The sequence below is a fragment of the Mustelus asterias genome, chromosome 24 (assembly GCF_964213995.1).
Source record: "Mustelus asterias chromosome 24, sMusAst1.hap1.1, whole genome shotgun sequence".
Taxonomy (NCBI): domain Eukaryota; kingdom Metazoa; phylum Chordata; class Chondrichthyes; order Carcharhiniformes; family Triakidae; genus Mustelus; species Mustelus asterias.
In genome coordinates this window covers 53,559,885-53,573,448 of record NC_135824.1, presented here as the reverse complement: position 1 = coordinate 53,573,448, position 13,564 = coordinate 53,559,885, and the positions used below count along the sequence as shown (strand labels likewise).

Genomic DNA, 13,564 nt, shown 5'->3' with positions numbered 1-13,564 from the left:
CTCTGTCCATGCCTCTCATAATCTTGTAGACTTCCATCAGGTCGCCCCTCAACCTCCATCGTTCCAGTGAGAAAAACCAAGTTTCTCCAACCTCTCCTCATAGCTAATGCCCTCCATACCAGTCAACATCCTGGTAAATCTTTTCTGTACCCTCTCCAAAGCCTCCACATCCTTCTGGTAGTGTGGCGACCAGAATTGAACACTATGACCCACCATCTCGGACCTGGCTGAAAAGGTGTAATCTACATTAATTTGATGAAGTGGAGATGGTGGAGAGCTTCACGTTTCTAGGTGTTCGGGTCACCAACAACCTGTCCTGGCCCCTCCGCACTGACGCTACGGTTAAGAAAGCCCTCGACTTTCTCAGGAGGCTAAGGGAACTCGAGCTTAAGCAGTTCCAGCTTAATCTTCCCAGCACATGATTATTGAAGCTTTACTCCAACAACACTCAAGAAGCTTGCTACCATCCAGACAAAGCAGCTGGCTTGATTGGCACCACATCCACAAACCTTCACCCCCTCCACCACTGACACACAGTGGCAGCAGTGTGTACCATCTACAAGATGCACTACAGCAATCCTCCAAGGCTCCTTCTACATCACCTTCCAAACCTGTGACCTCTACCATCTAGAAGGGCAAGGGCAGCAGACACATGGGAACACCACCACCTGCAAGTACTGCCCCAAGCCACTCACCTGGGAATATAATCGGCCATTCCTTCACTGCGGCTGGGGCAAAAGTCCTGAAACTCCCTTCCTAACAGCACTGTGGGCGTACCGACACACCGCACGAATTGTAGCGGTGGGGATGGATAATAAATGCTTGCCCAGCCAGCGAAGCCCACATCCCATAAATGAGTAAAAGAAAAGCTTACTTTTTGTTGTTGACACTGTGGCCAGGCGCCTGTACTGGGCTTTCCTCATTGGATCTGGATGAAACCCACTCTTTGTGAAATATATGTGAATGTACATGGAACCATTGGATTTCATATTCTGTAATAATAAGAGCAAATGTTACTCACGCATTTACCAGCTCCAAATATATTGCAGAATGGATAAACCTGGTCAGTTGGCTAACATTGCTGCCTAATTAATATGGGACACAACACACAATTTGTTTATTTTTACCAAAGATAAAATGGCTTCCCGAGATGAGTTTAATGATACAATTTAAATGATATGTAACGTATCTGAAGATTATATTACATAATGTATATTATATATATGCGCGACACGGTGGCACAGTGGTTAGCACTGCTGCCTCACAGCGCCAGGGACCCGGGTTCGATTCCCGGCTTGGGTCACTGTCTGTGCGGAGTCTGCACGTTCTCCCCGCGTCAGCGTGGGTTTCCTCCGGGTGCTCCGGTTTCCTCCCACATGCCAAAGATGTGCGGGTTAGGTGGATTGGCTGTGCTAAATTGCTCCTTAGTGTCAGGGGGACTAACTAGGGTAAATGCATGGAATTGGAGAGATAGGGCCTGGGTGGGATTGAGGTCGGTGCAGACTCGATGGGCCGAAAAGCCTCCTTCTGCACTGTGGGATTCTATACAATTTAAATGGTATGTAACGTAGCTGAAGATTATATAATGTATATTCTAGATATCTGGGATGCACGGTGGCACAGTGGTTAGCACCGCTGCCTTGGGTTCGATTCCCGGCTTGAGTCACTGTCTGTGTGGAGTTTGCACATTCTCCCTGTGGGTTTCCTCCGGGTGCTCCGGTTTCCTCCCACAGTCCAAAGATATGCAAGTTAGGTTGATTGGCCCTAAATTGACCCTAGTATCGGGGGATTAGCAGGGTAAAGATTTGGGGTTGCAAGAGTAGGGCCGAATAGGTGGGATTGTGGTTGGTGTCGCTTCGATGGGCCGAATGGCCTCCTTCGGCACAGTAGGGATTCTATGATTCTATGTATAAATTATAAACCCGTTTTGATAATCAACCCTCAAACTGCAAGCTCAAAGTAAAAGGCGGCTGCATCTGTAGCTGGCTACAAAGGAAAGAGTGACCTTCATTACGTTCATGCCCATTAAGCACAAAATCTTCTGCATCGCGCTGTCCGAAAGCTTTCCTAACTGTAAAACTAGTGTAACTTCCGTGGCAGGCACATTTATGTTCTGTGTAGTACAGTAAATCTGTAGTTTTGTCTTGAAAAATGCCATACAGCAACTTACATTTAGGTAGCACCTTATTTAATTTGGATTGGCTTGTTAATAAATAGGTTTGGGAGTTTATAGACTAATGGAACGCTGCTTTCCAGCGTTAACCACATTCCTGAGGTCTGGAGTCACATTGACCAGATCGTGTCACGGTGTCAGATTTCATTCCCTAAAAGGACATTAGTGAATAAGGTGGTTGACTAATTATTACATGATTTACATAAAAACATAGGAAATAGGAGCAGGAGTAGGTCATCTGGCTCCTCGGGCCTGCTCCGCCATTCAATAAGATCATGGCTGCTCTGATTGTGGTTCAAGCCCCGCCTTCCCAACTACCACCCCTGAAAACCTTGGATTCCCTTGCCTAACAAGAACCTGCCTGCCTCTGCCTTAAGAATACTCAATAACACACTTCCACCTCCTTCAGAGGGAGGAAGCACCCACGTCAAACAACCCTTAGGAGGAACAAATTCTCGTCGCTGCTCTCTGAGGGTAACCCCGGATTTCAAAAACAGTGCCCCTAATTCTGGACTCAGCCACGAGACGGAACATCCTTTCCACATCCACCTCGTCAAGGTGACAATCTTGATATTTCCACGCTCACCATTACTGATACTAGTTTTTATATTCCAGATTTATTTAATCATAGCGCAGAAGATTTCCCAGGATGCTGCCTGGTTTGGGGGGTAGGTCTTATGAGGAAAGGTTGAGGGAGCTAGGGCTGTTCTCTCTGGAGCGGAGGAGGCTGAGGGGAGACTTAATAGAGGTTTATAAAATGATGAAGGGGATAGATAGAGTGAACGTTCAAAGACTATTTCCTCGGGTGGATGGAGCTATTACAAGGGGGCATAACTATAGGGTTCGTGGTGGGAGATACAGGAAGGATATCAGAGGTAGGTTCTTTATGCAGAGAGTAGTTGGGGTGTGGAATGGACTGCCTGCAGTGATAGTGGAGTCAGACACTTTAGGAACATTTAAGCGGTTATTGGATAGGGACATGGAGCACACCAGGATGATAGGGAGTGGGATAGCTTGATCTTGGTTTCAGATAAAGCTCGGCACAACATCGTGGGCCGAAGGGCCTGTTCTGTGCTGTACTGTTCTATGTTCTACTGTTCTATGTTCTAGAAGGGGGCCATTCAGTACATTGAGTCTGCACCGACTCTTCGACCAAGCATCCTGCCCAGGCCTTGTCCCGTAACCCTATCCCTTAATCCCCTAACCCACACATCCTGGGACACTAAGGGGCAAATTATGAATGGCCAATCCACCTAACCTACACATCTCTGGACACTAAGGGAGAATTTAGCATGGGCCAATCTACCCAACCTGCACATCTTTGGACACTAAGGGTCAATTTAGCATGGCCAATCCAACTAACTTGTGTATCTTTGGATTGTGGGAGGAAACTGGAGCACCCGGAAGAAACCCACCCAGACATGGGGAAGATGTGCAAACTTTGCATGGACAATCACCCGAGGCAGAAATCGAACCCGGGTCTCTGGCGCTGTGAGGCAGCAGTGCTTAACCGCTGAGCCGCCCAATTTAAATTCCTCAGCTCCCCGGTGGGATTTAACTTGTACATCTGGATCTTTTGCCCAGGCTGGTTTGCCAGCCCATTAACGTAACTCCCATGGAGTGACAGCTTACTGGCTGGAACAATCTTTGGTGCTGTGTACGAGGAAACCCTACACGTCCAAAGATACATACCACCCACTGAGTCACCAACATCACTGACAGTAATCTCTGGGCTGCAGCCCAGCAACAGGAGCAATTCAACAATTCCTGGAGCATTCAATGTTCATCATAGGATCTCGACAGTGCAGGAGGAGGCCATTCGGCCCATCGTGTCTGCACCGACAGGATAGGTTGCTGAGATTTCGTACCTCGGTTGTTTCTATTTCTCCGTAGTGCTCGTAACATCCAGTCCCGGACTCCCCACTCGTCCAGTCCCCGTACACCAGATCAAGGTGCTCCCAGAAAAGCGGGCCAGTGTCGTTAAACTCTGCAAAGCGCTCATCCTCCGAGACATAAACTCGCAGGTCCTGTCAGGATCGTAAAGGAGATATTTTGGTTAAGTCGAGGAATCAAAGTTTAAATAACGTGACGACACTGCAAAGCCTAGATAAGCATGGCAAATCGAAATCGGCATGCAAACAAAAGTAATGGTATTCTACACTTGTTTCCACTGTCTGGGATACTTATCACACCGTTACAATTATCATAGGATCCTCACAGTGCAGGAGACCACTCAGCCCATCGAGCCTGCACCAACAACAATCCCCACAACCCCTCACATTTACCCCGCTAATCCCCAAACCAATGCATCCTGGGAAACTAAGGGGCAATTTAGCATGGCTAATCCCTCTAACCTACGCATCCTGGGACACTAAGGGGACAATTTAATATGGCCAATCCACCTAACCCGCACATATTTGAACTGTGGGAGGAAACCGGAGCACCCGGAGGAAACCCACGCAGACACGGGGAGAACGTGCAGATTCCACACAGACAGTGACCCAAGCCGGGAATCGAACCCAGGTCCCTGGAGCTGTGAGGCAGCAGTGCTAACCACTGGGCCACCGTGCTGATGAGGCTGATAAGATTGCTGTGCTTTGGGACGGTCTCTTTTAGGCAAAATGAATGGGGAGTCATGTGACCGGTTCTGAATTCTGCCTGGCAACAGGCTAGATGGGCCAAGTGGTCTCCTCCTGCACTGTAGCGTTTCTATGGTTCTAAGATCCAGGTGGTTTGAATGTTCCAGATTAAAAGGGGCCAAGCTTGTTTTATTGGGACGATGATGCAAGGTATTTACACTCAAAGGCATCAATCTGTGCGCTAATAATGGAGCATGTCTCCAAAGTCCTTGAAATGTATTGAGGATGTTGGGTTGCAAGTTACGCTTTACCTCCAAGAGAAAGACAACTGGAGTCCCAAGGATAGCTAATTAGAATCTCTACCTTAATACAAAGCCCATGTGATTCACACTGCCTTGGAGTTGGGAATGTTAGAGAAAGCCATCGTGGCTTATAGGCTTTCCAAAAAATCATTGAATATCACAGACAGGTCATTCTGCCAGAGTCTGGAGAAGGGGAAAGAAAAAGTTAGAGAGAGAGAGGCTGGAAGTCTCAATGGCTCATTGCACAGAAATGCGGGTAGAAGCTTGTGTTGAGATTTAAAACACCAAAGGTGGCACGGTGGTTAGCACTGCTGTCTCACAGCGCCAGGGACCCGCATTCGATTCCTGGTTTGGGTCACCGTCTGTGTGAAGTTTGTACATTCTCCCCGCGTCTGTGTGGGTTTCCTCCGGGTGCTCTGGCTTCCTCCCACACTCCAAAGATGAGTAGGTTAGGTCGATCAGCCAGGCTAAATTCTCCCTCGGTGTACCCGAACAGGCGCCGGAGTGTGGCAACTAGGGGATTTTCACAGTAACTTCATTGCAGTGTTAATGTGAGCCTACTTGTGCCACTAATAAATAAACTTTAACTTTTAAGACCAAATTCGGGAGAAGTTAAAAAGAGGCTGGCTTGCACTGGAGGGAGGATATCCAGTCATACCCTCATCATGAAGGACAGTTCTGGGGTTAGGAGTTACCAGGCTGAGAAAGGAAAGAACAGAAATCAACCCTCAGGACCCAAGAATCAGACTTAGATTTTGGGAGAACTGGATGTCTACTTAAAGGACAGTGTGTTTTTCCCAGGGCAGAAATGACAATTACAAGGGGGCACAAGTTCAAGGTAAGGGGGGGGGAAAGGTTCAGTGAAGACGTGCGGGGAATTTTTTTTTTTAAAAACACAGAGGATGGTGGGGGCCTGGAATGCGCTGCCAAGCAAGGTGGCCCGAGGCAGGTACGTTAGTAACATTTAAGACTTATCTGGATAGACACATGAAAAGACGGGGAATAGAGGGATACAGGCGTTTGGTCTAGATAGGGCAACATGATCGGCGCAGGCTTGGAGGGCCGAAGGGCCTACTCTTGTGCTGTACTGTTCTTTGTTGCACTAAAAATAAGAAGTGGGGCGGTTTTATCCATTCTGTGGTTCAAAGTACAAGTTGCCTTCAAAGATAGTATTTAGTCAATAGTTATTTTTAAACAGTAAACATCTTAAAATGTAAAATCCTTTCAGGTCTCAACCGGGAGTTCGAAGTTCTTTTTAAAAGTCACTGGTCTCTGTGGAGATGCTGAGCCTGTGTATGGTTTGTTCTATTTGTGCAGAGGCTTCATGTTAAGATGTTTCTGCCCACGCAATTACATTTAAATGCCAAGCTTAAAAAATTAACGAACTCAGATTTAACTTGACTACATTTTAAAACTCAGAAGGCATGCTGGGTTAGCCAGAAAATAGTCTGCATTTTTTTTTTTAAAAAGTACAATGCGAGAAAAACAGGCTTTTTATAAGCCAGACAAAGTATTTCCATGTACAGCATCTGCCAGGCCGGTGTCTCCAAGTCAGAGGCAGCATGTGCCAAAAACTTCCAATAACAAAAGATAATGAATCACACTTATTGTAGTTTAGGCTCTGAGTGTTCAGCCTTGCTTAGTTCAGTCTGTTTGGGAGTTCTGTTTTGATCAGTACAGGACAGGCAGAAGAAGCCAATCTCTCTCTCTCTCTACCTTGTTTCTTTTTCTGTTCGCTTTTGTAATGCTTGAATTTTAAGTTCTGCGCAACAAGAGAAATTCATCATACTAGTGTTGTCTCAGTCTATTCAAAGGAATGAAAGGACCTGCAGGAGATCGCAAAAACATGTAGCTTTGAATCAACAGGGTCTAAGCACTGTCCCCTGCAAAGCCCACATCAATACAAGGTTGGCAAAATGTCAAAAAGCAAGGGGGGGCGGGGAATGGCTCGAACTGCAATTTTACTTTACCATAAGTGTGTCTTTGGGGAAAAGATTGCGGCTAGGATGCCGCACTGTTCCGGTTGGATCACTCTGCTCTGAGGGCGCACTCCCACGGCGGAACCAGCTGCTTATCAGCCAGATGATAAAAATCCTGAAACAAAATAGTAAAAAGGGATTAAAACAGAAATCACACCAGCAACAACTTGCAAAGTCCCTTCAGACTGAGGGTCGGAAATATCAAGGGGGCAGGCACGCTGCTGGAGCATATATTACAGACCGCTAAACCTTGGAAAGGACATTAGGAATTCGATTTGGGGTGGAGAATATATTAAAAAATGATAATCGAAGGGAATTTTAAACCATCCGAAGTTTAAAGTAAAGTTTATTTATTAGTCACAAGTAGGCTTACATTAACACTGCAATGTGAAAATCCCCTAGTAGCCACACTCCCGACACCTGTTCGGGTACACTGAGGGAGAATTTAGCACGGCCAATCAACCTAACCCGCACGTCTTTGGAGTGTGGGATAGAAACCGGAGCACCCGGAGGAAACCCATGCAGACACGGGGAGAACGTGCAAACTCCACACAGACAGAGTCAAGTTGGGAATTGAACCCGGGTCCCTGGCGCTGTGAGGCAGCAGTGCTAACCACTGTGACACCTTATGCCAAATGCTTTAAGTTATTAGAAGATCACTCGAGGCTTGTCAATCAGCCCATTTGACCAGAGCTAACTCTTAAATGCAGCTACCGAATTCAGCCCATTTCCTGGCCCAATCCCTGTATCCAAATATCTATTTCCCTTTTCCAAGCTATTCAGGATTCCGTTTCCACCACTGTTTCAGATAAGAATTCAGAGCCTTTTTCAGGTATTCTTTATTCATCTTCTTCAAATGCCACCCAGTTCCCTTTCAATTCACATTGCCACAAGGAACAAGACGTTCCCTGTTCCACTGTGGAAGATTTCCACTTCCCGCTTTGTTCTCCTGCTGGCGAGTCTGTGCTCCCGTCCCACGAATTGGCCAGTCAGGAGAAATCTTATTTTCACTATTTGGTTTCTCGGAAATCTTTCAGGGCATAGGAACAGTAATAGGCCATTCAGCCCCTCAAGCGTGTTCTGTCATTCAATCAGGTTAAGGCTGATCTGTGTTTGAACTCCGTCTAGCCGCGTGGTTTCCACAACACTCAATACCCCAACCCGATCAAAAGGCCCACCAATCGCAGTTGCAAAATGTTCAGTTGAGCAGGAGAATTGGCGTAAATGGGTCTTCAGCAGGATGTGACAAGTCTTAGAAAGAATCTTAGAAACCCTACAACACAGAAAGAGGCCATTCGGCCCATCGAGTCTGCACCGACCACAATCCCACCCAGGCCCTACCCCCATATCCCTACATATTTACCCACTAATCCCTCTAACCTACGCATCCCAGGACACTAAGGGCAATTTTTAGCATGGCCAATCAACCTAACCCGCACATCTTTGGAGTGTGGGAGGAAACCGGAGCACCCGGAGGAAACCCACGCAGACACGAGGAGAATGTGCAAACTCCACACAGACAGTGACCCAAGCCGGGAATCGAACCCAGGTCCCTGGAGTTGTGAAGCAGCAGTGCTAACCACTGTGCTACCGTGCCGCCCGGAAGTGGTATGACTCAAATTTTTACATTTTATACAAATGAGTTGGATGAAGGGACTGAAGGTATATTTATTAAATTTGCCGATGACACAAAGATAGGTATAAAAATAAATCGTGAAGACTCAAAGTGGCTACAAAGGGACACAGATAGCTTAAGTGAGGAGGCAAAGATCTGGCACATGGAGTGCAATTCTTCATTTTGGCAGGAAGAATAAAGAGCTTATGATCTAAATGGTGAGAGATTGCAGAGCTCCAAGATTCAGAGGGATCCGGGTGTCCTAATACATGAATCACAAGGTTGGTTTACAGGTACAAGAAATCAGGAAAGCTAATAGAATGTTATCATTTATTGTGAGGGGAATATTGGTAAATTGCCCCTTGGTGTCAGAGGGAGGAGGGGGGGGTAAATAAACAGGGTTGCGGGGATAGGACCCGGGCGGAATTGTTGTCGGTGCGGACTCGATGGGCCAAATGGCCTCCTTCTGTACTGTAGATTCTATAGGCTATTGAGTTGGGCAATCAGCCATGATCATGACAAATGGCAGAGCAGGTGGGAAGGGGCTGAATGGCCTCCTCCTGCTCCTATGTTTCTCTGAATTGATTATAAAAGTGAGGAGGTTATGCTTCAGTTGTACAGGGCGTTGGTAAGAGCACATAGAAACATAGAAAACTACAGCACAAAACAGGCCCTTCGGCCCCACAAGGTGTGCCGAACATATCCCTACCTTTTAGGCCTACCTATAACCCTCCATCCTATTAAGCTCCATGTACTCATCCAGGAGTCTCTTAAAAGACCCTATTGAGTTTGCCTCCACCACCACTGATGGCAGCCGATTCCACTCGCCCACCACCCTCTGTGTGAAAAACTTCCCCCTAACATTTCCCCTGTACCTACCCCCCCAGCACCTTAAACCTGTGTCCTCTCGTAGCAGCCATTTCCACCCTGGGAAAAAGCCTCAGAGTCCACCCGATCTATGCCTCTCAACATCTTATATACCTCTATTAGGTCTCCTCTCATCCTACCGTCTGTCCAAGGAGAAAAGACCGAGCTCCCTCAGCCTATCCTCATAAGGCATGCCACTCAATCCAGGCAACATCCTTGTAAATCGCCTCTGCACCCTTTCAATCTTTTCCACATCCTTCCTGTAATGAGGCGACCAGAACTGAGCACAGTACTCCAAGTGGGGTCTGACGAGGGTCTTATATAGCTGCATCATTATCCCCGGACTCCTAAACTCAATCCCTCGATTGATAAAGGCCAGCACACCATACGCCTTCTTAACCACCTCCTCCACCTGCGGGGCCGATTTTAGAGTCCCATGGACCCGGACCCCAAGGTCCTTCTGATCCTCCACAGTACTAAGAGTACTAACATTGGGAGTATTGTATACAGTATTGGTCTCCTTATTCAAGGAGAGATGTAAATGTGTTAGAAGCTGTTCAGAGAATGGGGGATTGTCTTATGAGGATAGGTTGGTTTGTACCCACAGAATTTAAAAGAGCAAAGGGCGACTTGACTGAAACCCGACAGGGTGGATGCGGAAAGGACGTTTCCTCTGGTCACAGAATCTAGAATTAGAGGGTTGAGAGCCTTTGGATCTCTCTTCCAAAGGCAGTGGAAATAGAGTCTTTGAATAGTTTTAAGGCAGAGCTAGATAGATTCTTGATTAACAATGGCCTGGGGTGGGATTGTGGTCGGTGCAGGCTTGATGGGCCAAATGGCCTCCTTCTGCACTGCAGGGTTTCTATGATTCTAAGGGGTGAGAGGTTATCAGGGGTACGCTAGAATACAGGGCTGAAACGTAGAAGATTCGGCCCTTCGAGCCTGCTCCGCCATTCATTTTAATCATGACTGATCACATCCAACTCAATAGCCTAATCCTGCTTTCTCCTCATAACCTTTGATCCCATTCGCCCCAAGTATAGAGGGATATGGGCCAAATGCGGGCAATTGGGACTAGCTTAGGGGTTTAAAAAAAAAGGGCAGCATGGAGAAGGTGGGCCGAAGGGCCTATTTCCATGCTGTAAACTCCTATGATTCAATGACTAAGTGCTATATCCAGCCGCCTCTTGAATACATTCAATGTTTTGGCATCAACTACTTCCTGTGGTAATGAATTCCACAGGCTCACCACTCTGTGTGAAGGGATGCCTCCTCATCACCGTCCTAAAGTCTACCCCGAATCCTCGGATCGTGACCCGTGGTTCTGGACTCCCCCACCATCGGGAACATCCTCCCTGCATCTACTCAGCAGTAAAGGGAGGTTACAATCCAATCAGCCATGATCTACTTGAATGGCAGAGCAAGCTCAAAGGGCTGACTGGTCTCCTTTGTATGTGATTTCCACAGCTTTGTAATGATCCAGATTCCCATTACTCCTGTGTAAAAAAATGCTTCACAAAATCATCCTTCAAAGGGTTAGCTTTAATTTCAAGGTTTTGCCCCTTAGTTGTGGGCTAGTTTCCATTTCACAAGCTCCCACAGTCTGAAAGATGTGCTGGTTAGGTGCATTGACCAGAACAGACGCCAGAGTGTGGCGACTGGGGATTTGCACAGTAACCTCATTAGTGTTAATGCAAGCCTTACTTGTGACTAATAAATTAAAACACCTTCATAACTAGAACACCCTCAGCCCTGCTGGCTCGATTGATTCGTCATGTTATCCTTTCAAAGGTGCTAATATTTCTGAAGCAGCCCTTACCTGAATAAAACCCCTTTTATCACTTGCCAGGCATTGGGGGGTTGCTGCTGCTGTTGTTGCTGCTGCGGTGGGTGTACCTCGACCTGATTACCTTCCGATACTTGGACCTGCCCGTCAGCAACCAGCTCACTGCTGACCTGCAGAATGCAAACAGAGACAAGCAATAGGAATGGGCTGACCTTCAACTCAGAGGGACAGAAATCGACGGAACAAAGTGGAGACGGTTCACATGACTGGAGGAGCCACTTTCTGTTCTGGCTCAGTTGGTGAACGCTTGTGGGTTCGAGTCACACTCCAGAGACTCAAGCACCAAACCTGGGCTTGTACGCCATTCGGCACACTCTTCTCATGAGTATAAACTGTTGTTGAGTTTACTGCTGACTTATCTTGTGCAGCTATCCTGGTGAGTGCAAGATGAAAAGTTTTGATAGCATGTCTCTTTTTAGCCCTGCTGGAGGGGTCATGGATGAGATCTTAAAACAAGGCCCCTTTTTACCCTCTTGGATGGATGTAAAAGACGGGAAGTTCTCCCCGATGACCTGGCCAACATTTCGCCTTCAACCAACAACTCAGACAGACAATTTGGTCGCGTACTTCACTGCTGTTCGTGAGAGCTTGCTTTGTACAAATCAGCTGCCTCTTTTTCTACACAAGTGATTATACTTCAAGAGGAGGCAGTGGTGTAGTGGTATTGTCACTGGACTAGCAATCCAGAGACCCAGCGTGATACTCTGGGGAGCTGGATTCGAATCCCACCACGGCAGGTAGTGGAATATGAATTCAATAAACCAGATAGGTTTTTATGACAATCAAATCTGAAACTAAGAATCTACTGATGACCAAGAATCCATTGTTGATTGTCATAAAAACCTATCTGGTTCACTAATGCCCCTTCAGGGAAGGAAATCTACTGTCCTTATCCGATCTGGCCTACATGTGACTCCAGAGCCACAGCAATGTGGTTGACTCTCAAATGCCCTCTGAACTGGAGGGCTGTAAATAATGGGCAATAACTGCTGGCCCAGCCAGCGATGCCCACATCCTGTGAATTAATTTTTTTAAATCGCAAGAGGCTTAGAGAACCCCAAAATTTTGGAAGCCCTTTTTTAAAAAAAGTCTTGTTTATAGAGAAGTTTCTTCTCTTCATTTATTTATTGGTTTGTCCATATCCGTTCAGAATAATATCTTTTTTTTTGTTTTATTAGTGTCACAAATAGGCTTACATTAACACTACAATGAAGTTACTGTGAAAATCCCCTAGTCGCCACACTCCGGTGCCTGTTCGGGCACAAGTGGGCATTGCCAAGGAGAATGCAGCAGGGAACAGTTAACTGCCAAGCTTTTGTTTCAAATTTAAACCAGGCAGGTCGATTAATTGATCAAGGCATTGCCATGAGGAATGAACCAGGGAATGGCAGCTCCCCAAAGTTTTTGTTTAGTTGGAAAAGGTTCAATTGCGCGGCCACGTCCTTGGCAACGTGTCAACCAATTAGCACTCGCTTTGCATGCAGTATAAACGGTTTCCTGTATTGTTGGTGTATCTTGCATAGCTCTCCTGATGAGTGCAAGACAAAAAGCTTTGGTAGCACGTCTTTAATTTTCAGCAACACTAAATCACTTTCACATTCTCTCAGAGACCTTGGCATCCTCCTTAAGGTGCGGTGCCCAAACTTGATCACGCTGTTGAGTGGAGTCAAACCAATGATTTATAAAGATCAAGACAGTTTCCTTGCTTTGATATTCTATGCCGCTGTGCATAAGATAAGGACATTGTATGATTTATGTAGCAGCACCCAAAGATTTGCATTCTAACCACATCCTCCCCACCCACTCCCTTCCCCACTACCCCCAACACCCATCCTGCACCACTTTCTATCTATTCAGAGAATCCCTACATTCAGCCCATCGAGTCAGCACCGACTCTGATAGAGTATCTTTCCAGGCCCTCTCCCCGGCCTTATCCCTGTGATCCCACACATTTACCATGACTAACCCCAACTAACCTACACAGCTTGGGACACTAAGGGGCGATTCAGCATGGCTAATCTCCCTAACCTGCACATTTTTGGACTGTGTGAGGAAACCGGAGCACCCGGAGGAAACACACGCAGACACGGGGAGAATGACACCAGTCACCCAAGGCCGGAATCGAACCCGGATCCCTGGAGCTGTGAGGCAGCATGCTAACCACTGTGCCGCCTCATTCGTCTAGCACGGTACAGCGTGCTTG

At 46.8% G+C, this 13,564-nt stretch overlaps 1 protein-coding gene across 2 annotated transcripts in view; it reads right to left on the bottom strand.

Moving 5' to 3' along the window:
• clptm1 (CLPTM1 regulator of GABA type A receptor forward trafficking) overlaps positions 1-13,564 on the bottom strand; it is a 74,696-nt gene that overhangs the window by 41,798 nt on the left and 19,334 nt on the right. For both annotated transcript variants that reach the window (XM_078241741.1, XM_078241742.1), the window contains 4 exons: positions 11,335-11,471; positions 7,025-7,148; positions 4,042-4,200; positions 875-992 (listed from right to left, as the gene is read on the bottom strand). In XM_078241741.1, coding sequence (XP_078097867.1) covers positions 875-992; positions 4,042-4,200; positions 7,025-7,148; positions 11,335-11,471 — 538 coding nt within the window. The remainder of the gene's footprint in view (positions 1-874; positions 993-4,041; positions 4,201-7,024; positions 7,149-11,334; positions 11,472-13,564) is intronic.